The sequence below is a fragment of the Oxyura jamaicensis genome, chromosome 4 (genome assembly GCF_011077185.1).
Source record: "Oxyura jamaicensis isolate SHBP4307 breed ruddy duck chromosome 4, BPBGC_Ojam_1.0, whole genome shotgun sequence".
Classification (NCBI taxonomy): Eukaryota; Metazoa; Chordata; class Aves; order Anseriformes; family Anatidae; genus Oxyura; species Oxyura jamaicensis.
Window position 1 is genome coordinate 73,579,764 of NC_048896.1, and position 21,242 is coordinate 73,601,005.

The following is a 21,242-nucleotide window of genomic DNA, read 5'->3' on the forward strand; positions in this document are numbered from 1 at the left end:
GAACTGTATGCCATAGACTTGAGAACTTTCTTAGAATCTGATAAATTACACTACTAAAACAGCATGTCCCCCGCTCCCCCCGCCCCCCCCCCCCCCCCCCACCCAATCTCAGATCTTGTGTTCTCATCTAGTTAGTGGTCAAGAAAAGAAAAGTGGCTAGTTCTGGTTGAAACACAGCGTGTCAGGGTGCAGCGCCACGTTATACTTTGAGGGAAGATGCTATTAATGCACAAATGTAAATATGCTGAGCACAGCCTCTTTTTGTGAGTTCCATGTGATAGTGACAGCTGTTTTAAACACCAAGGGGCCTGTCATCTGTAGTCTCTGCTGCTGGTTCACTTACATGGGCAAATCACATGGGGCTCGTGGAAGAGAAGGAAAGGTGGGCTTTATAGAAGGACTTGGACTTTCTTGATAGAGAAGAGTTCAAGGGTATTAATCAACTGCCATACCTAAAAATGTTCAGGAAAGAGAAATTCAGCCCAATGTGAACTGCTAATGAAGTGGACGCTTGCATGGTAAGGTAAGCCTTGCAAAGAAGGCAAGTCTTTTGTTGTTTACAAGATATGAATCTTTCAAATATTTTAAATTTCTGTGGTTAAAATTCCTTTTCTAAGTCAGCATTCATTGGCATTCTTACTGTTCTGAAAGGAAGCTAGGCTTAGCTCAGGATCTTGGGCAAATCTGTGATCAGATGAATCTGTGAGCCCTTAGATTACAATCCAGAAAGGCTATGGCCAAAAAGGGTGTTTGTGTACCTACCTGGGTCACATTTGTGCAGCAACTTAGTTTGGAAACATATAGGTCCATGTGCAAATGAGTGGGAATGACATTGAGCCAGGCTCGGCAAAATGATTAATAGAAAGTCAGTCAAGAAAATAATGAATTTATTTAGGTTACCTAGAAAAAATAAAAACAAAAGTTTGCACTGGTGTAAGACTTTCTTACCATAAAATTTGCTTTAGTAATACAAGTTTGGGAGATTAACTGCATTTTTTAGTAGACTGGTATTTAGCATTTAATAGCTAGGGTGCGCAGCAGGATTTTTGGAAGGGTTTGGGCACGGGTGGGATTAGCTCTGTAATGCTGAACTTCACTTGTTTCAGTGGGGAACTGGAGAATGAAAAAGTTGCTTTCGTTCAAAGTTGTGATTTGAAACCTCATTTTACTACCATGGTGCTCCTCAGCCACTGATGATCTTTAACAGCCTCGGTGTAAGTCGGGCTTCTTAGTAAGGCTGTAGTTAGCATGCAATAAGCAATCTTTGCAGCAGGCAGAAGAACGCAAGTTCACTTGCTCCTAAGGAGGGATTTACTGGCCTGTTTTTCGGGGTAGACCTCGGCTGTTTCCGCAGAGGCCCCCGGGGCCTCCCCAGCCTCACCTCGAGGAGCTCGGGGCCCACACAGTGCGAGGGGGGCGGCCGCCGGAGCGCGTCAAAGCACTTTTCGCTCTCGTTTTGTGTAATAAAAAGCGACTTTCGCCAGCGTATCACTATCTCACGGGTGCGGGCGAGTTCCTAGAAGCGGGACAAGTCACACGCGTTACTTCAAGCTTCCTAATTTCACCCAGCCAAGCGAGGCGTGAGGGCGCTGCGCCCTCGGCGGGGCTCCGCTGGGGGGAGCCCCGCGGCCATCTCGCCCCACGACCCCCGGGGGGGAAAGGAGAACCCCGGGGTCGTGGTGTGGGGCAGGCAGCGTTCCCCGAGCCCTCGGCCGGGCTCCTGAGGCAGCACACCGTCCCGCCAGCCCAGGTGCGGCCGCCTCCGGAGGGAGGGAAGGGGAGGGAAGGGAGCGGAGCGCCGCGGGCGCGGCTCGCCGGGGAGCAGCGCGGGGGTGGGGTGGGGTGTGGAGGCAGGCTGGCGGGCAGGAAGGAAGGAGAAAACGAGCGAGCAGGGGGAGAGGAGGGAGGCCAAGCGGTCTCAGGCCCTCTCCTTCTTCTCCTCCGTGGCTGCTCGTTGCCAGGAGGTAAGCCAGCCGCCGAGGGGCGCAAGGTGAGGAGCGCCCAGCCCGGCTCGGCCCGACCCGGCCTGCTCGGGAGGCTCCCCGGGGTGGGCCGGGGGTGCCGCCGGAGGGGGCTGGGGCGGATGCGGGAGCTGGAGCCTGGGGGCCAAGTCGGCAGGTAGCGTGCGTTTCCCCGCCTGTGTGCTTCTCGGATTAATCGTTTTAACGGTCCGTATGTAAATGCCAGCCGAGGTAGGGCGCTTTGTGGTGTATTTATTTACTCCGAGTACTTTCTGGGAAGTTAGGCACAGGGTTCTCGTTAAGCTGCCTGCGAGTTTTACCGGACGGTGCGTGAAGCTCGCTGCGGCGGAGTGCAACAGCGCAGGGATGCCCTTACTGATAGGAAAGGCAGAGCCGGGACGTGGCAGCCCCGTGTTGCCGCAGCAACTCGCCGGAGGGTGCCCGGCCGGTGCCGCCCCGGTGCGCGCCGCGCAGGCAGAGCCGCGCTGCCGACGCCGCCAGTTGCTCCACAGGAATTTCGGGCGGCCGGAGCCTTCGCTCCGAGGCGGCGAAGGTGGCTGAGCTTCCCTCTGAAACAGAAACCTTCCGAAATAAATAAATAAGAACGAGGAAACTATTTGAGCGGAGGATGTGCTGGAAGGTATTTCGTAATCGTGTTGAACTAAGTAACTTCGCTGCTTTTGGGCAAGGAACTGCACTGGTTGCCATTGGTTACCTTGCTCTCTGTTGACCCAAATGCTAATTCAATAAGTGACACCTTTAAAATGGTCACTTCAGAGGATTTTTTTTTATGAGCATGCCGGAAAGAAAGATCTGTAATGATCTACAGCGCTTCTAACCCTGCTAATCTTGCTGATTTGCATGCAGTCAAGCACGATGGGAGGGTGAAACTGACCACCACAGATGTAATTCTGTTCCTTGGTAAATCCTAGAGAAGTTGTTTTATTATTATTATTATTTTTCCCCACACTTATTTGTAACTTAGCAAGCCTGAACTTCCTTGTATTTGTTGAACTCATCACTGGAAGTGTGACTGGCTTGCTGTGCCCTTCGGAAGATTTCTTTAGGCTGGTATCAGTAGTTTTCTTAAAAAGGAAGAAGAAAGTCTCATTTGAGTGTTGAGTAATGAGAAACACTCATTTGAGTACTTCTGTATTCAGCTATATCCTTCTGTTTGTGCATTTTGTTAAAAGTTGGCTGGCTTGCTTCAACATAAACTCATTTATCTGCACGCACCTTCCAATCAGCGTCGTCTTGCAGACTTCTCCAAGCTCAAAATCGTGGAGTGGAGGCCGTATCAGTTGGCACAGTTTTTTGAAATGTTAGGCACAAGAACATATCCTCTGTGTGAGGAAGTGTCCTGAAAATTGTGTATTTTTTTCTTCTGTGCCAATGTTGTCGTGTGTTCTTGGAGGCCATGTAGCTGCTCTTTTCTGCAAAACAGAAAGAACTGGTATGCCGCTCTGAGTTCTTCTACCTCATTGTCTGAGTCCCTTCTGCAAGAGGAGAAAAGGAAGGATGGGAAAATCATTTCAAATAGAGTTTGAGAAACATCGTCATCTGGGGAAGAACGTTGGATGATCCCATATAAGGCTTATGATGTGCAGAACAAATGGCAATTTATCACATGCCAAAAGCATATTTTCTTAGAAGAGAAGCCCAGATGGATTCCTTTGTATTGCTTTTTCCACATAGCAATTTGGACATTGTACACATATTTCTGTAAAATTGAATAGTCAAGTGTCTTCCAAGAAGTTTTATTTCATATACCCACTACAGCATTCTCCCGATTTGTGTGAATGTGTTGAATGAGTGGCTTTTGTCTATGTGACTCTACATCAGAGGATATGACAGTGCCCTTAGAATCTTTTTTATTTAAGAAAGATCAAATTTTCCTCTCTTTTTTTTTATGCTTATTTCTGTCGAATACTATGGGACAATCTATTTTGCCCTGCTGCTGAGAGTAAAAGCTTTGTTTTGCAGGATGTATGTGACCGTGTGAACTAACCTTTAAGACTTCTTTTTACTTAAATTTCCATAGTGGTACAATTACTGACGTGAAAGTCAATGTACAAACAGGTATATGTCATTTATATATGGTCACTGCATCTTTATATGTAATATTGTACAAACCGTGTTTGTATGAATTATTCTATGGTTAAAGTTACGGAGTCTTACTCATTTATTTGAAATAGTTTACTATTTTGGATAAGGTGGGGAATAGAACTTCTGAGTTCTGTTTTTCTGTACACTTCTTGAGCTAAAGACTGTAGTAAGGATAAAAGATCACAACAGAAGACATGATGTAGTATTTATCTTCCAGCCTGTTACAAATACTCACTGATTATGTGCATCATAGATTCATATTTACTCAGTTGTGTTTTATTTTAAGTATCATCTGAGCATTCAAACCAAAGTAAGGAAAACCCTCAGATCCACAAATACCAGTAAGTTTCACCATCAATATTTGTATATCATTCACTGAGCTGTGTAGGTAGGTCAGATCTATAGCACGTCTTCAGAAGTGCTTCAACTACAGCAACTTTTAGAAACTCCTGAAACAAAAAAATGGCTTTGGCTTCAGCTGCCAGCATTGCTGGCATTTTGTGGTCAAAACGTCGTCTCAGTGAGCAGTTTCTTCCTTTCTCGGTCTGCTATGTATTATGCTGGAAAATATGCAACAAAAAGAAATTATGTTCTTCGCATTTAGAAACAAAGTTTGTTCTGTGCTTGGTAATCCTGTTCATTGTATTGTGGTTCATACGGAGACGGGTTAGGATCCAAATAACCAGTAATACATGGCTGTTGGAGTGCCTGAAGTAGCAGGATGGAGGTGTTCCAGATTAAGATGTTGGCAAAGCTGTTGCATGTAGAAAAAACAATACTAAGATATGGAGCAGAGTGTGTGTAAGTAAATAGAAGCTACTTAAGTGCCTTTTTTGTTACTGTTGGAGGTGGAGAGATTTGGAGAATGATGCCGTTTGAAAATAAACGCTAACACCTCAGGGTTAAAGACCACAAAACCCCGAACTATCCGGGAAGTTCTGGAAACAGCAGACATGAAGTATCTCAAAATTGAAGTTGAAATTGGTTAACTGAAGTTGAAATTGGTTAACTGGAATTGGTTAACTGGGGGTGGTTTTTCATATGAGTGTCTGTACTTTTTTTTTTTTTTTTTTTCATAATGGGCACGTGGAACAGTGCCTGTTTGATGTTTTCTGCTGCCATTAGTTATTTCTGTAGTAATTATAAAAACTAAGAAAAAAGATTCAACTTTACGCAACATGTATTTATATATGTATTTTGGGGGGATTTAGAAATAGCTGAGAGGCAATGCTATTGAATTGTATCTTTTGAGATACATTTGGTTTAGGTTTTTAAATAAACGATGAGTGCTTAGATATGTGGTCAGGTTGAGGAAGCACAAAGTTAAATCTAATTCCTGTTTTAGAAGTTGATTGTTAATCAGTTTAGCTTAATCCAGGCCTGTTAGAATTAAAATGACTTGAGAATCTTTCAGTGAGAGTTAACTCCCTAACAGACTTCATCTCTCAAGAGGCTGGTATGTGGCCTATAGAGTTCTCTCTCCAAAAATGTCTAATTGAATGCCTTTCATATTGAAGGTTGTAAGTCACTACTTGGCAGGCTTGCAAGCAGTGATCAAAGCTGTAAAAATGCATCACGAAAAATGAAGTTGAATATATTGGAAAGAATCCAAAGAGTTCTTGTAAATAAAGGAACTTTTGTGATAAATGTGCTGATTTGTGCATCTTCCAGAAGAGTGTGGGTTTATTCAACTTCTTTTTCTCCTTACTATGCCATACATACACACGCATATATGGTGTAAGTGCAAAGTTTTTTCCTGTTTTCGATTAGTTCTTTCTGAAAGCGTGGGAGTGATAAAGGTAGTTACAAAACTGCAAGAGGAAACTTCTACTGATTAAACTAGTTATTTCATAGTAATACAAGAGTACAATTACTCATAGCAGCGACAACAATTGTGCTCAATTGATTACGTGATTTTAAATTTGTATTTGTTTGTATGTCTTTGGGGAGTGAGGCAGGGCATAAGATTTATTTATGACTGCTTGGCTGAATAATGACTTATTTATTCAAAAGGCATTAGGGAAATTGTATAGGAAGATGTTTTATCCTTTATTGGAGCAATTGATATAGTATAAAAGTAGTCGATCTTTTGAGCTTCAATTCTAGGTCATAAGTAGTGCCCTTTTAGTCAGGAGCTATTTTTGAAGAATAAGGTATACCTAATATCTGCTACCTTGGGTGTGTGCTGGGCGTGTGAATCCTGTTCTTTCAGGCTGCTATTTAGGTCCTACGCTGTCCTACTGAAGCTGTTCTTTCTCTTCCAGGCTGCTCCAGGCTAGTATCTGCATGCCAGGGCAGCTGCTACAGAGTCAGCAGCTTTCCCTAAAGCCAAATGACTCTTTGTACAGGAAGAGGGAGGAGGAAAAAAACCTGTTGTCTGCTGCTGGTCTTAAACCTTCTTTAGAGACATGATTTCAGGTTGTCTCAAACACCTTCCAAACAGTAGCTTCTCCATCTGCTTTGGATTTTGCAAACCATGGATTTGGATATGGACACGGAGGAAGGAAGAGCTGAAATGGGTGAAATCAGGGGTGTGCAAGAGCTAAGTTAGAAAATACCGAGGAGAAACTGTCATGGTTGTTTGAGGTACCAAAGGTCCCTAGCATGGAGGCCAGAACTTGCCTCTGGTTACGCCTCTGATAGTTTGTGACCACAGGAGGTGCTTCCTTGCCAGAGCAGAGAAGCTACCACTTAGCTGTTTCCTGAGTTCCTGTCTGACAGTTCTTTGAAGAACACATGCCTGATCTGTGAGGCATATTTTGATCACCTCCACAGCTTTCTGGCTGTTGTTCTTTAAATAATTCAAGCTACTACTACTTTCTTTTTTTCTTTCTTTCTCCAGACATTCTCAGAAGTGGCCCTACCTTTGCAAACTGTTGTATTGGTTATGGCACTTACTTGGTGGGAACGCTCTAGCCAGTGATTTTTGTCTTTTTCCCTGCTGAAAGTCTGTTTCTGTGCTAAAAAGCTTAAGGCTCAGAAGATAAAGGAGTGGAAGTTGCACTCTGTAGTTAATTGGCACCAGCATGGCAATGGGTTCCAGCTCTGGTCTTAGTTCACTTTTTCTACCGTTTATATCCAAGTACTGTATAATAAGTGTGTGTGTGGAGATAAGTGGTTCACATCTTGTAACTACTAGGATTATATGTTTTAAAACTATTACTTGTGCTAAGGCTTTGATTTTGCTCTTCTCTTTGTACAGGAGAAGATAAAAGGATGGAGAGGTTATGCTGTTTACCCTGCTTGAAATTTTCATGTATATGCAATTTAAAAATTGAAGTATACAAATGGCAGGGAGCCTTTCAGAATTTTATTTAAGATTAAAGTAAATTCAGACCTCTGAATTGAGTTTTTTTTTTTTTTTTCAATACCCTTTCTCTTTTCTATAGGTTTGCAGTCTTAAAAAAATAAATAAAATCAGCGTGAACTAAAGAAACTTGAATTGTCTCAAAGAAACTGGTATTTTCCATTGGCTGTCTGACAACAACAAATACAGAGCTTTGTTATCTGAGTATGCCTGCATCTTGACTGTATTTCTACATGACCGTGAGGGGCGCTGTTCGGAATGAAGCTGCCATCATGTCATCCACAGGCAACGGCACCGATATTGAAGAATTCTTGGTCAACATTAACTTGGGGCAGTATCTTCCTAACTTTAAAGAATATGGCTATAACATTGTGACAGATTGCACGGGCATAAATAACAGCGTGCTTCAGCAAATGGGAGTGTTGCCTACTGGGCACCGCAGAAGGATACTTAAGCAGTTAGACACTGCTCTTTCAAAAACACAAGGACATTCGCTTCTACGTGAAAATGTAAAACTCAAAGACTCGACAGGTTTAGAAAAGAAGCAATATTTGTTCGTAGAGGAGGATTCTCCAGTAAGCAATTTAAATGCAGATGAGACTGACTTGATACCTGCAACATCGTCAGTGCAACTTCCTAATGAAGCTTACTTCGGGGAAGAAAGGTTCAAACTTGGAGAGCAAAACTTATCAGAGGCAAGTGATGATAGCATTACAAATTTGGATTTTTCTGGTTTATACCAGAATTCAGACAGCATACTAAAAGCTGTCAGTCTAAGTGGAAGTATTAAGATGAATGCTCAGCCGGATACATCATTGGAAGAAGCTGCTGCATACCAAACTGATGAGCACTTGGCTGGCCGTTTGGCATTTTGTGATCCTCCTTCTTCATTTGCTCATTCATGTGAGACAAAATACAGTGAAAACAAACATCTGATGCTTGCAGATGAGGATGATCCATCTGATTGTGAGCCAAACTCTCCATTCTTTAAGTTTAAAGGAGAAATGATAAACAATGACTTATATGATTCCTGTACACAAAACTGCACGACAGGATTTCCAAGAGCAAGCCGGTCTTTTATGTTAAGACATCGACCGGTGCCAGAAATCCCTGAATCAAGCAAAGTTGAAACTTCAGCAAGGTAATTGCGGTTTCTTTTCAGTGAAGAATTGCTGTAGAAATTATGGGGCTTTTTTGGGGGGGGGAGATGGGGAGGGAAAGGGACAAAGGGTGTCTATGGGCAAAGGGTGTCTTTTTCTCTTTCTGTGGATTTTTTTATATGTGCTGTAAATTGCTTGTCTCTGACATGAATAATGCCAAATTAACCTAAGAAGGATTAAGCAAGTCAAAAGTGCAGATGGGAGTATAAAGGGAAATTCTAGAATAGTGTCTCATTATAATCTCTGAATCTACTTACTTTCGAAGAAATGAATCTTCTTTGCTTTAGGAATAGCCTGTGTTTAAAAACAACTATATCAAACTTTTTTTTTTTAACTCAATCTGTATGCTCTTCAGATGGAAAAGAATGAAAATACATGTTACAAAAACAAGATTTAAAATGAAAAACTGTTGAATCTATTCCAAACCAAAATGCTACTGATATGCTGGGGCTAGCATCTCATTAATAGCATCTAATGAAATTCTGTTCCATGGCAGGAAAATGGTTATAAAACAGTAATTTCAAGAGGATAAAAATTATTCCTTAAAAATGTGTTTTTATTAGGGAAACAAGAGTTATAATTGTGTATCCAGGTTATATTGTAATACCTTTTAAGGTTGTACCTTTCAGAAAACACTGTTTTTAGAAAACAAATTTTAGTATTTTCTTGTAAGTCTTGTATTTAAAAAGATCTAGGAAATTTTACACAACTATATGTATTAAGGTACTCTCATCTGAAAAGTGAGGCAAAATTCAGAAAAGTCTTCTTGCCTGTTAAATGTGCTGTGTGGTGTACCCATCCTGTAAGGATGTATCTGTACAAAGAAGGATTTATCTGACAGGATCGCATATGTGGACATAGGAAGATGATTTTAAGCCTTAGCATTAAAGCATACAACTCTGAAGTAAAATTTATATTCTTTTAAGTTAGAATAGGGTGCTTCATGGAGGGGGAAATTATATTATACCGTCAATCTAAAGCAACAATTTTCTTCAGGATGGCTCTTGGACTGATTTCTAAACTGGTTGTCATCTAACTGTTAACTCGGAGAATGAATGCAGCCAGTTTGTCATGTTAGGTGTTGGCCTGCTGGTATTCATATAGCAACAGAGACTTGGATTTTAATGATGCTTGGAGCATATCTTTTTTTTCTTTTCTGAGGCATTCCAGGAGGAAGAAATGGGGGGGGAAAAGAAAACCAAGTTGTTTTTATTTTTTAACTAGCTACAACTTAAGTGGAATTTTGTAGGATGACAAAAAGATGTTTCTTCAGTTAAAGGACATTTCATTTGTCAATTGTAAAGATTTTAACTAGAGGATAGAGGTGGAAAGTTTTCAGAGTTCACGGAATCTTCGTAAGGATTCTGTGCAGTACTGGTGGAAATTGGATTGGAGAGCATCCAGTATAGGTTGTTACTTATGATAAATTGCATAGTTTGCATTCATTTCAAAATATTCATGTGATGTGCATGTGGGTTATTCCTTCAAAATGGCAGAGGTTGCAATTAGTCTACAAACTAGCAAGGAGCACTTGCTGTCTGGAACAAACATTAGTTTTTGCGCCTTGTTTTGCAAAAAGGCAATGGAATGTAGGGAAAAGATCTGATGTTACAACTTAATTCCAGACCTCTCTTAATAAAACATTCAAATGATATCATACTTTAAAAATAAGAGGCAGTGAATGTGCAGTTGATCACAATATTACAGGCTGCATACACAAAGAGTATCTTCCCCCAGATTTAATCATGATATTTTTGATTTTGCTAATTGTAACATTTTACTCGTCATGCTTGATAAGCGTCTTACGGAGAAGAAAAACTCATGCAAAGACACATGCAAAGTTTTGTCACTGTAGCCATAGCCAAATCATCAGGTTGTGCTTTTTATAGCCTTTTTTTTTTTTTTTTTTTTAAAAAAAAGGCTATAAAAAAAAACAAAAAAAACACTAGCTGTGCCTAGAAGGGACGTGTCTGAGAATGTTTTGTATTTGTCTTTTTTATCTGCATATCTCAGCATTTAGAAACATCATTAGCGAGTTCATACACGCCCTAAGTGCAGAGTTTTCCCAAGCATTTATAAGTTTCTTTTAGATTAATGAAAGATGTTAATATTAAATGCTGTAATACAGTCATCTGGTTGAACAGGTGGAGAGGCAACAATTCTTTGCAACAAGGAAAAGATTTGTGTGCTCTACTTAAAATATGTATATATAATCAATGTCTTCTAAAACACCAAGAAATTGTGCTTATTGAAACTCTGAAACTTAAGTATAAACATTTTTCAATGGGGAGTGGCTTTACATTAGCTTTTGTGGAGTGATCATCCCCACTGCATATAACAAAGCTATTCCTGCTGAGCTGAAATGGGAATCTAATGCTAAAAGATAACAGTGACTAGCTACTAAAAGAATACTCTTATCTCTTCTGAGAAACAATTACCCAGTAGAGATAACATGCTATGTTTATGGTGTTCCCACCATGCCAGTAAATCCTTCAAATCCCGGTGTGTTAGAGACTGATGTGTGACTGGGTCACTAACATCATTACCCACATTCTGATTTGTGAACTCCAGCTTTTCTTCTTAATCTTTATGCTCCAGTTATAACAATGTAGAAATCCTGGAGGACCAGCAGCAAGTCTGACTGATGAAGATCAAGAGTAAACCAGAGCTTCTAAACAGAACTTAAACTTCACAGGAATGTTCATAATTCACCTTGCTGAGTATTTTTTTTAGAGGCAAAGAATTAATACAAAACTTCAACGTGGTGGCTTGCAATGTCTTTAGCCTCAGGAAAGATCACGTCTTTCCTCTAGGATTGCACAGACAAACATTCTCAGCTGATTTTTATTGATAGATGCTGGCTTCATCCTTATTATATTGTGCAAATGCTCTTTGCATAGAGGCAGAGAATTCCAACTGAAATCTACTGGGAAATCCAGAATCTCCTTCTTGTCATGCATAGATGTTGGCCTTAAAGCTTTATGCAAGGAAATGCTTTTCTCATGATCTCCTAAGTGCCTTTTACACTAAAAACTTGTATGGTAGGTCTCCTGGTGGCCCTTTTGTAGTGTTGTGACTCTGTCAAGTTTTATTACTAATAACGTGCCTGCACCTCTTGTAATTTTGTCTACTTCCCTGTGCCTTGCTTGTGCTTCTAGCTCTTACCTGTAACAAAACATGCAGTCAGCTGGTAAGACACCGTGATGTTTTAGAAGTTTGAAATACCTTGCTCTTCTTTCTTTTTGCAAGTATACTTGGCACAACTGCAGCACTGAGGGGTGCGGAATTAAAAACAAACAAACAAAAACTTACACAACGTTCCTGACAAATCATTGCAGATTTTTCTAGCTCTCTCAGATGATCAGCATTGAAGCAATGTGTAATTATGTTGGGTTCTTGCCAGCTAGATTCTTCCTTCTTATCACAACATTATGAGCTCACTATTGATACAGAATTAGTAAACATCGCTGTGAAGGTGTTCAAAAAACTCCTTCTGAAGGAGTTCTGAAACTAGGGGGTTGTGAATTGTCTTCCAAGACTGAAATGATCTGTCTCAGCAGGTGTTGATAAGGCAGTCAGAACCCTTTGCAATTAATTTCTGAGACCCTATATTTTATATTTAAGTGACTAGTCTTAAATTTTTACTATAGTTCCCAACAATGTCATGGAACAGAATAAAGGGTTAGACAGAGGAGGGTGCGAGTTTTGTGGCCTCTCTTGATACTTTTGGTTACTTCTTCTCCATGCGAGTGAAAAACTGATGCCTCAAGATGAAGTGAAAGCATTGCAATGGATGGAGCTAACCACATACATGCCTTTAGCCCGAGATTAAAGATAAGCGCAGAGATATGGAATCCTCTGAAGCTACCTTGGACCATGCTGTTTAGCAGTTGCTCCGTAGCTCTGGTTGCACCCTTTGGAACAGCAGTGCCTTTAAAGGGAAAGCTAAGCAGGTGTATGAGGTGGCAGAGCTGATTGTTGTGGAGTGCCACCCAGGTAACGTTTCCGACTGATCAATTCCATATACATCCAGACTTTTTCCACATCCTCCAACTCTGTCGCTTGTGTCGTTCAGCGCTGATTGTTTATTGCAGGAGAAAAGAAATAGTCCAAAAATAAATCTGGAAATACTGCTGCATTGGTGGAGAGGCGGGAGAAGGGAGGGAAAGAGGACTTCAGTGTATGTATACAGAGGTGCTGTGTGCTTGTCCAGGTGCTGTCCGTTTTGTGCAAACAGCCGCCGCTGTAGTGGAAAGTTAGCAGTGCTGGTATTCTTCACACTCTGTTGCGGACATGTAAGTGGTCAAGATTGCTAATGAGGTTTCCAGGCTAGTGCTGCTGCCTCCTACTCTGTATGTGGTCACACAGAGCTGATTTTAAGAAGGGAGAAGCTGTTCTATCTCTCCCTATGGCCAAGCATCTTCCTTAATTTGCCTCTGCAAGCAGCCTATGAAGCCCAAGGCTCAAACACAGCACAGTAGAGTGCTTTGGACATGTTCGTGTAAAGGGAGGGGTAGGTCTCGAGCTGGGTAGAAAATGCGATGATTGAAAACAAAAGCTTCATTCACTTAAAAATACTCCGCAGATGAATGCCAATGAGGACTTTGAAGCACTGACTGCTTGCACTGAGCTCTCTCCCTCGCTTTATATGTGAGATGGCAGGCGTGTATAGAACAAATTGGCGCAGCTCGGCCCAGTGCTCAGCTCTCACCTTTCCAGTCTCTCAGCCTTCAGCAAGACAAGTTGCTGCCTCATCATGCTCTTTCATCCTGTTTATGCACAAGGAAAGGGTGGTGGGGAAGAGTATGCAGTCCGAACCACATCCTGTATCTCTTAATTTATGAAAATAGTTGGTCTTAACCTCCACAGTTGTAACAAAGAGATAATATAATTGAAATTACGTTTATCTTTGTATAATTGGTACTTTGTGATTTGCAGGCTACTTGCACAAACAGTCCTCTAAAGAGCAAGACAAAGATGATGATAACCATTTCCAAAACTTAATACTTCTTGAGATTAAGGAGACGTGTTTATGTAGATAAGTTTTTTTTTTTTTTTTTTTCGGGGGGGGGGGGGGGGGGGGGAGGGGGGGGGCCCTTGATTGGTTTTGGTTTGACCTTTTTTTTTAGTTTTGGTCTTATTTGCCCCAAAATAAGTTGTCTTTATTTTTCTGTCACTTAATATAAGAATTTATTTTGTACAACAATTGACAAGGATGACAAATATTGTCATTTTGAACTCTATTTTTTTTTTTTTTGTATTTAATCTCTCAAGCAGATATTCAGAGTAAGCTATTTTAAGTATTTATTGAGGTAGTTTTTACTTGACTTAAGGTAAAATTTTCCATTCCTAAAATGACCCCAAAAAAATTTTACTTTGTGAGGGGGAAAGAAAAAATAACCCTACAGTTTATTTTTCTTAGCAGGTTTTCTTGCTTTGTATGGAACACCTGCATGTAGACACTTAATATAAACAAACAAAAAAATGCACGTTTTTATATTTTGTTATTTCTCATTTCCTGGTGAGTTTACCAGTATTACTCTTGATTCATCGCTGTTACAATTGTCCACTTTTAAATCCTTCCACTCTGAAACTAAGCCTTTCACTCACTGTTTTACACAGGGAAGAAATCCATCAGTTTAAAAGCTCTTCTAGTCAAAGCTGATTATCTGTCCCTCTCAGATTTATATTAATGCTATTAGTACCCTTAAAAACAACAAACAAGTCCTATCTCTGTTGAAAAATACTATTTCTATTTATGTATTTATTTGTAAGCATTCCACGTTAGTACAAATGCATGAAGTTAATTTGCTAATGTAACTTCAGAAGATTGTAGCTACATCAATTTCAGGAAGACATGTGAAGGAACACATTGCTATGTATTTTTTGTAATTAGAAGAGTGAGCAGTTACTATGTGGGTAGCCAGGCCATGATCCACTTCAACTGGGCAAACTCATCCTTTGTTTTCTAAGAACAGGATCTTACAAAATACCATCAAGAAACATAATTTATATAACCAGGATAAAATTTATAAAGGTACTTGTTATTTCAAAGTGCAGCTTCCATATTGGATTTAATTCAGTAATTTCCTTGGGGCAAATAGAGGCATAGATTGAAAATGATACAAAATGGTAGTTCATAAACATATGCTTTCTTGTCATAGGGAAACATCAGCCTGTAATGTAGAGTTATTCAATTTGGATGTCATGGGGTGGTATTTCTGAAGTCTTGAGCATAACTAACCTTAAAAGCATAAAGTTCATCAATAAGTCTAGTGGGGAAATGAAAATCAGATATATTGATATTTTTATTAAAACATTTATCTTTGGCTTTGAAGGATGGAGGATCTGCAAACTCTTAGTAAAAGCTTAAAGGATCTTTTATAGCACTTACGAATCAATGAGTATTCTGTAATGATGCACAAGGATCTGTATCGCTGGTATTTCAAGCAGAGACAGTGATATAAAGAAATTACTAATTACTTGTGTTAACAGGTGAAATCAGCTTGATTGAAAGCAGGCTGAAAACAGACTGCTGCAGCAGTGAAGATGGGTTAGAAATGTACTACTTCAGGTGTATTTTCTCCTATTCTGTTATTCTAAAGCTGCTGTATTAGCCTGAAATCTCAGTAATAATAATGGAAACATGATCTTTACCAGCAGGAATGTACCACTGTACATGAATTCCCTGAAATACTTAGGAGCTAGCACAACACCTATAATAAAGTAACTTTTCTCCTGTGTATGGCAATACATTCTTGCATATCTACAGAATGCACAGTCATAGGTGCAGGCGGTATCAAAGAAATGTCATTTATGTCTCAGATTGAAAACTTATTGGGGGGGAGGGATCATCGTTGGGGATTAAAAATTTTCAGCACTTTTTTTCAGTGGTTCAAAGCATCTGCTTTGCCTGGATTTCCATGCCTAGGCTCCGTGCTTAGATATCAGTGTTGAAGATTTGGATTTGATACTATTTTTTTTTTCGATGCATTTGTTGGTATTTAATGTGAAGTAGTAGGAACGGTAGAGGGTGGGGGAAGAATGGGGGATCCCCATGCTTCTCAGAGGTCTAAATGTATGATAAGGCATTCAAAACAAAACAAAATATCTGAAGATGTGTGCTAGGAGCAGTGAAGTATTCAGCATCATGAAACAGAGAAAAGAAAGAACATTGGGTAATTTAAATTCAGTCAGAAGACTTTTCCAAGACTTAAAATGGACTATTTCTATATTTGCACTTTGCTTACCTGCATAAGATGTCTTTGCTCCATTTCTGGGAAATTTCACTTAATATTTTCATTTTGTGCTCTGTTTTGTTCAAGCTCCCTTCAGAAAAGAAGGAACGTGGATCTTACAAATGTATCTTGCGCTGGGAGGCAAGTTTCACAAAAAAGTGAGTTAAGCATGCTGGTACTTACATCTTGAATATTCAGACAAAGAAACCTCAAACCAAAAGCTGAGGTCCAACATGAGTGTTGACTGGCTATTTTAAGAAATAGTGGGTATCTGGAAAGTATGAAAAAAGTGTGATGTACATAATAGCAGAGCACCTAACCACTTCTACGTTTTACTTAGTTTTTGTTTACGACCTAATAGCATGAAAATTACAAAATATTGTCTGTAAATGTAATTTAACATTTTTTTTAATGCAACATGTTGAATTTTCAAGATTGTATGCATTTTTTAAAGCAGAATCGGCTTTTTCTTGAAAACGGTAAGAGTATTTCTGACTAATGCAGCTTCATTTGTTAGTGAGTACTCGGAGCCCCAGGAAATAACAGGAAATAAATTGGTAACTACTTCCAGTAAACTATTTAATACAGTCTTGCACAGTCAGTTGCATTTAAAAAAAAAAAAAAAAAAGTTCTTTCAAAAGCCAGAAGTTTGAAGTTATCCATATTAATTTCAAGCAAATAATTGGTTTACAAAAAGAAAATTGAGCAGAAATTAGGTGGTTTTGTTTCATTTCCTTTGCTTTTGTTTTTTAAAGTCAGAATAAAAGACAGTGGAACTCTTGATCCCAAGAGTATACGAAAAAAAGTTTTTTTGTTTTTGTTTCTTAACTTGATATGCAGATTGGGAAAGAAGATGATACCTATATGCAAGCGATATCCAAATAAGATGCTGCTGAAAAGATGCAGTATAAAACTCTAACTAGGTATAGTTAAACGATAAACTAGATATACTATACTAGATATACTATACTAGATGTAGTAAAACTATAACTAGATATAACTATAAATAGATGCAGTATAAAAATATAACTTCTACACTATAAGTGTGTTTCAGTTATAAATGAGAAATTGTTTCTTGTTCTTCAATATTTATTTATTCTGAGGACAGAGAAATCAGAAACAGAAAACTAGTTGATTATATCCCTTGTTGATTATATCAGTACCTTAATGGAGTATGGCAGTATGTGACTGTATTTATTTTTTACTTTAAGAAACTTTCACAGAAGAAAAGCCACCCATCATATCTCCATATGGAGAAACCTTTTTTTGGGACAGCCTTAAAGATGCTAAGGTAAGTTGAGAAGTCTGGATATAAATGGTGTATATCTTCATGTTATGTACAGTGTACTGTCATTAATTCTTTTTTCTTCTCTTTCAGTTCTCAGTATCTTTCCTGTCTTCTTAGGTGTATGCACAAGTTTTATAGTTGTGATTTAATCCCGGCAGGCAGCTAAGCACCGCACTTACACGCTCTCTAGGTGGCATAGGGAACAAAATTGAAAAGGTAAAAAAAAAAAAAAAAAAAAAAAAAGTGTGAGAACTCACTTTACCACTTAAAGCAGAAGCTTCATGCATGAGCAAAGCAAAACAAGGAATTTATTCACTACTTGCCATCAGCAGGCAGATATTCAGCCATTTCCAGGAAAGCAAAGCTCATAATGCTTTTTGGGGAGATAAATACTGTCGTTCTGAATGTCTGCCTCTTCCTCCCTCTTTCCCCCAACTGTTATTGCTGAGCACGACACCATATGGTACGGAATATTACTTTGGTCGGTCTGAGCCAGCTGTCTTGGCTGTGTCCCTTCCCAGCTCCTGGTGCACCTCCAGTCTCCTTGCTGGCAGGGTAGCATGAGAAGCAGAAAAGACCTTGGCTCTGTATGAGCACTGCACTGCAACAACTAAAAACATTCATGTGTTATCACTACTGTTTTCATCAAAAGTCCAAAACACAGTGTGGTATGACCCTCTACAAAGAAAATGAACTCTATCCTAGCCAAAACCATGACAATAGTGTAAATATGTATGGACTAGTGACTTTTCTTAATCTTGAGATATGCTTTGTACTGTTCAATAGTAATAGAAAGCCCTGCTTTTTGTTTGTTTGTTTGTTTGTTTTAAAACATAGGAGAGAGAATTTACTTTTCTGCCCAGAGCTAGATGCTGCCATATCAAATGGAAAACAGTCACAGGCATTTGCAGACTACCTTGATGCCTTCCTTGTACCTTCTTAAGTACAGTGGTGTATTGTAATACTTTGTGTCTAAACGAGTTTAAGTGGGGTTATAACCATTAAAACTGACTAGTAAAGGGAAAAGTGGGTTTGCTGATAATTAAATATCAAGACTGGGCATCTGGCTGGTGGACAACCAAAGAAAGCAGCTTATATGTTAGTGTAGTTGATCTAATAGTCACTTTTGGCCACACACTTTTAAAAATTCCTGTATATGAAAGTTCTCAGGAATACTGGTATTTTTCACACTTCCCAGACTTGCTATATACACAGTAAGTCACTTTTGTTGTAGGATTCTCTGACATGAATGCTTTGTTGAGGTCAGTAATTGAACTGTGAATGTCTTAGATGGTATGTGGACAGACTTCTGAATCACGTGGAGGTCCAAGAGGTGAAGTAGCTTAGTGAGGCATCCCCCAGATGTGAATCCCAGCTCCTGCTTCTTTGTTTGCTTATCCTTGTTCCAGCTGATCTCAAGCCACTGACTTAGGGAAAACAATAAGTAATTCTTAGTTTCTTTTCTGGTCTTCACTCTAATGTTTCTCCTTTTCAACTACTCTGAATTATTCACTAAAATGAAAACTATTCATCTATTAACTTCCAAAACAGATGCCTATAATATTTTTCCCCAGTATGAATTTGTTAAGAATTGTGCGTTGAAAATAAATGGCTCAAATTGCATCCTCTAGTGGGAATGTTTTTAGAAGCATAAAAATGAACTTTTATTTCTCATGTGTACTGTCTTCTCTTTGGAATCATGGCTTTTTGTTTTTCATCGTTGTTTTTTTAAGGAGATGGGCATAAATTCATGATATTTCTCCTTCTATTTCTTGTTACATAATCTGTACACAAAAGATACTTCTGAGCTCCTTTTCTTTCCTGTTGCATAGTCTTGTTTGTGTCAATTATTAAAATGTCTTTGCAAATTCAAAGTTGGGGAACTGCTTTGCAATTAGTACAATGGCATAAGCAGGTTTTTCCAGAAAAAGTTTTCTGTCCTTCTTGTTACTTCTTAAAGTTTTTCTATATATTTTATTGGAGTTGCTGTTCCAAGTTGCTGCTTCCTTGCATACCCAGGAAGTTTGTTTTAAATCTTATCTTATAAAGGCACCCAATAGAAAAAATACCATGCTGTTCAGCTAGATTAACTGCTTGAAACAGAATTATTATTTCTGCTGGCTGTAGAATACCAATTAAAGCAGTATATTACAACATGCTTTCTCTGTTCTGAAGATTTAGATTTTAATTATCATGTTCATGTAAGTAAACACTTTTTTTTTTTCATTTGATAAATCACATGCTGGTTGGAAACTTCATAGTTTGCTTCCATTAGAACATAATTGCAGGCAAAGGTCATAAAGCAGAACTGTAAAACAAAGGTCCCAAGATACTTCATTTTCAGTTTTTTTTCCCCATGTATCAGATATCCTGGGAACAAATAAGGAAGTTTAGATAACACTGTAAAGTGTTTGAGACTTCAATAACAGTTGTTTCCTTTTAAAAATAATTTTATATCAGAATATAGTTCATCTGTATTTAAGAAAACAGCAAATTGTAATGTTGACTAAATGAAGCTTGTTCTAAGTGGTTAGAAGTTGGCCATTAACCTTCTTCCTGTTTCATTGGTGTAACAAAAGGCTTCTACAGGCTTTTATAAAGGGAGTGTCTAGAAACAGGTAATGAGTCACTACAGACTAGAGGTAAGTCAGCATGAGAGAACTGGGAATTAAGGGCATAAAGAAAGTATGCCTTAGACTTAAGTGAGGAAGAAAGAAGGCTAGAAGCAGAAACCTCTAAAGGGCAACCTGAAGAAAGAACATTTTTATTTTCTATTGATTCAAAAATAGTACAAATAAAAATCCTAACATTTCACAGTTGATATATTGCTGTGTCCAGCTGAAGAGTAAAGTATATTGGAGTATATGAAATATAAAGTATATTTCTTCACAGTTTTTCTCTGAAGAAATCCTGAGTTCAAGCCTCTAGAGCAAAATATTGGCTTTATTTCTTGCTGTAGATTCTCAGACTAGATTAAAACACGCATATTGAGTTCAGTAATCTGTGTGAGTTCCTGTGTGTTGTGGTATTCTGGAATGCTGGCCAGATTACAAATTGTGCAACTTCAAAATAAGAACCCCTAATATTTTAACAGAAGGGATTCTTATCTTTAAAGCCCTGTTATAAAACTGTATGGCCTTTAATAGAAGACTAAGGCAGTCTCTCTCAAGTGAAGATGCTTGTCGTGAATGGCATCAAGTATTTAATGTGGCAGTAGTCCCAGTACAATTCTTAGTATTCAGGTTTCCTCACTTCACATTGTGACTGGCAAGACTGACTGTTAGAAAAAATTAAACAAAAATGCATCCGAATGCTTCCCGATCAAAAGTAGAGAGTTGTGTTTTTTTTTTATAGAGCTGCAAGTAGGCAGTTCCCATCTGGCTGTGATCTAGAAGCTGGACTTCTTCCTTAAGGGCGGGTGCTTCCTCTGCATATAAACAGTATACATTTAAACACAGTTTCTGTCTAATATATATATATATATATATACCCATCTTTCAAGAAATACTTCCTTCTATAAAGGTGACTGCAGGAGAAAATGGTGCTCCTACTTACCTTTGTACAATACCTGACAGAGTTGTAGGAGGTGTGAAATAGGAGTTCTGTTTTTACTCGAGGCTGAGGATCTTGCCAAGTAATCCTGTAACCAACACGTGGCTTCCCTTCTTTAATTTGGGTGAAGTTTGCCTCTTTGTGAGGGAACAGAACTCTGTCTGCATAACCTGTCTTCATTTATGGATTTCCATATTTCAAAGTTTGCATCTCTTGTGTCTTTTAAAGACATGCGTCTCTTGATTGCTATTTGGAAGTTCTCAGAGTCCCCTGAGCTTAGCTAAGTGCTGAAGATTGCACAGCAGGCAAAGGCAGGATGTAAACTGGTATCGTAATGGGTCATGAGAGGGAGCAGGAGGTGCAGCTGTGTACCCATACACAGTGGGTATGGTTCGTCCATCTGAGCAGCCTGGGGTTGCATCCTGATGAGCAAGTGCAGATAATAGAGTAAAAATGTTTAGTATCTAACTTAAAGATGCTTCCTGGGTGATGACATAAGTCTCTTGGCTGTTGCGTAAAAATGTGATACTGCCACCTCCTCTCCTTTTGTGAGGATCATTTCAGGCATTTTGCAAGTAGCAGACAGGTTGCTTGTCAGTTTTCTGTTTTTGTTTACAAATGTAGGAGTGT

General features: G+C 39.2%; 1 protein-coding gene and 1 long non-coding RNA gene across 5 annotated transcripts in view; one reads left to right on the forward strand and one right to left on the reverse strand.

The window, feature by feature from the left end:
• Nucleotides 1-1,511: 1,511 nt before the first annotated feature.
• Nucleotides 1,512-21,242, forward strand: part of ARAP2 (ArfGAP with RhoGAP domain, ankyrin repeat and PH domain 2) — a 121,779-nt gene continuing 102,048 nt past the window's right edge. The window contains exons 1-4 of one of the 4 annotated variants that reach the window (XM_035325780.1): nucleotides 1,512-1,750; nucleotides 7,457-8,515; nucleotides 15,860-15,930; nucleotides 16,984-17,063. In XM_035325780.1, coding sequence (XP_035181671.1) covers nucleotides 7,608-8,515; nucleotides 15,860-15,930; nucleotides 16,984-17,063 — 1,059 coding nt within the window. In that variant the 5' untranslated portion in view covers nucleotides 1,512-1,750; nucleotides 7,457-7,607. Of the gene's footprint in view, nucleotides 1,751-1,944; nucleotides 1,965-7,456; nucleotides 8,516-15,859; nucleotides 15,935-16,983; nucleotides 17,064-21,242 lie in introns of those variants that run through there. The other 3 variants (XM_035325778.1, XM_035325779.1, XM_035325781.1) reach the window with 3 other exon arrangements.
• On the reverse strand, nucleotides 10,992-16,045 carry LOC118166669. Its single transcript, XR_004750656.1, has 3 exons — nucleotides 15,956-16,045; nucleotides 15,785-15,863; nucleotides 10,992-11,171 (listed from the first exon to the last, which is right to left on the reverse strand). It is a non-coding gene; the product is annotated as an uncharacterized LOC118166669 (long non-coding RNA).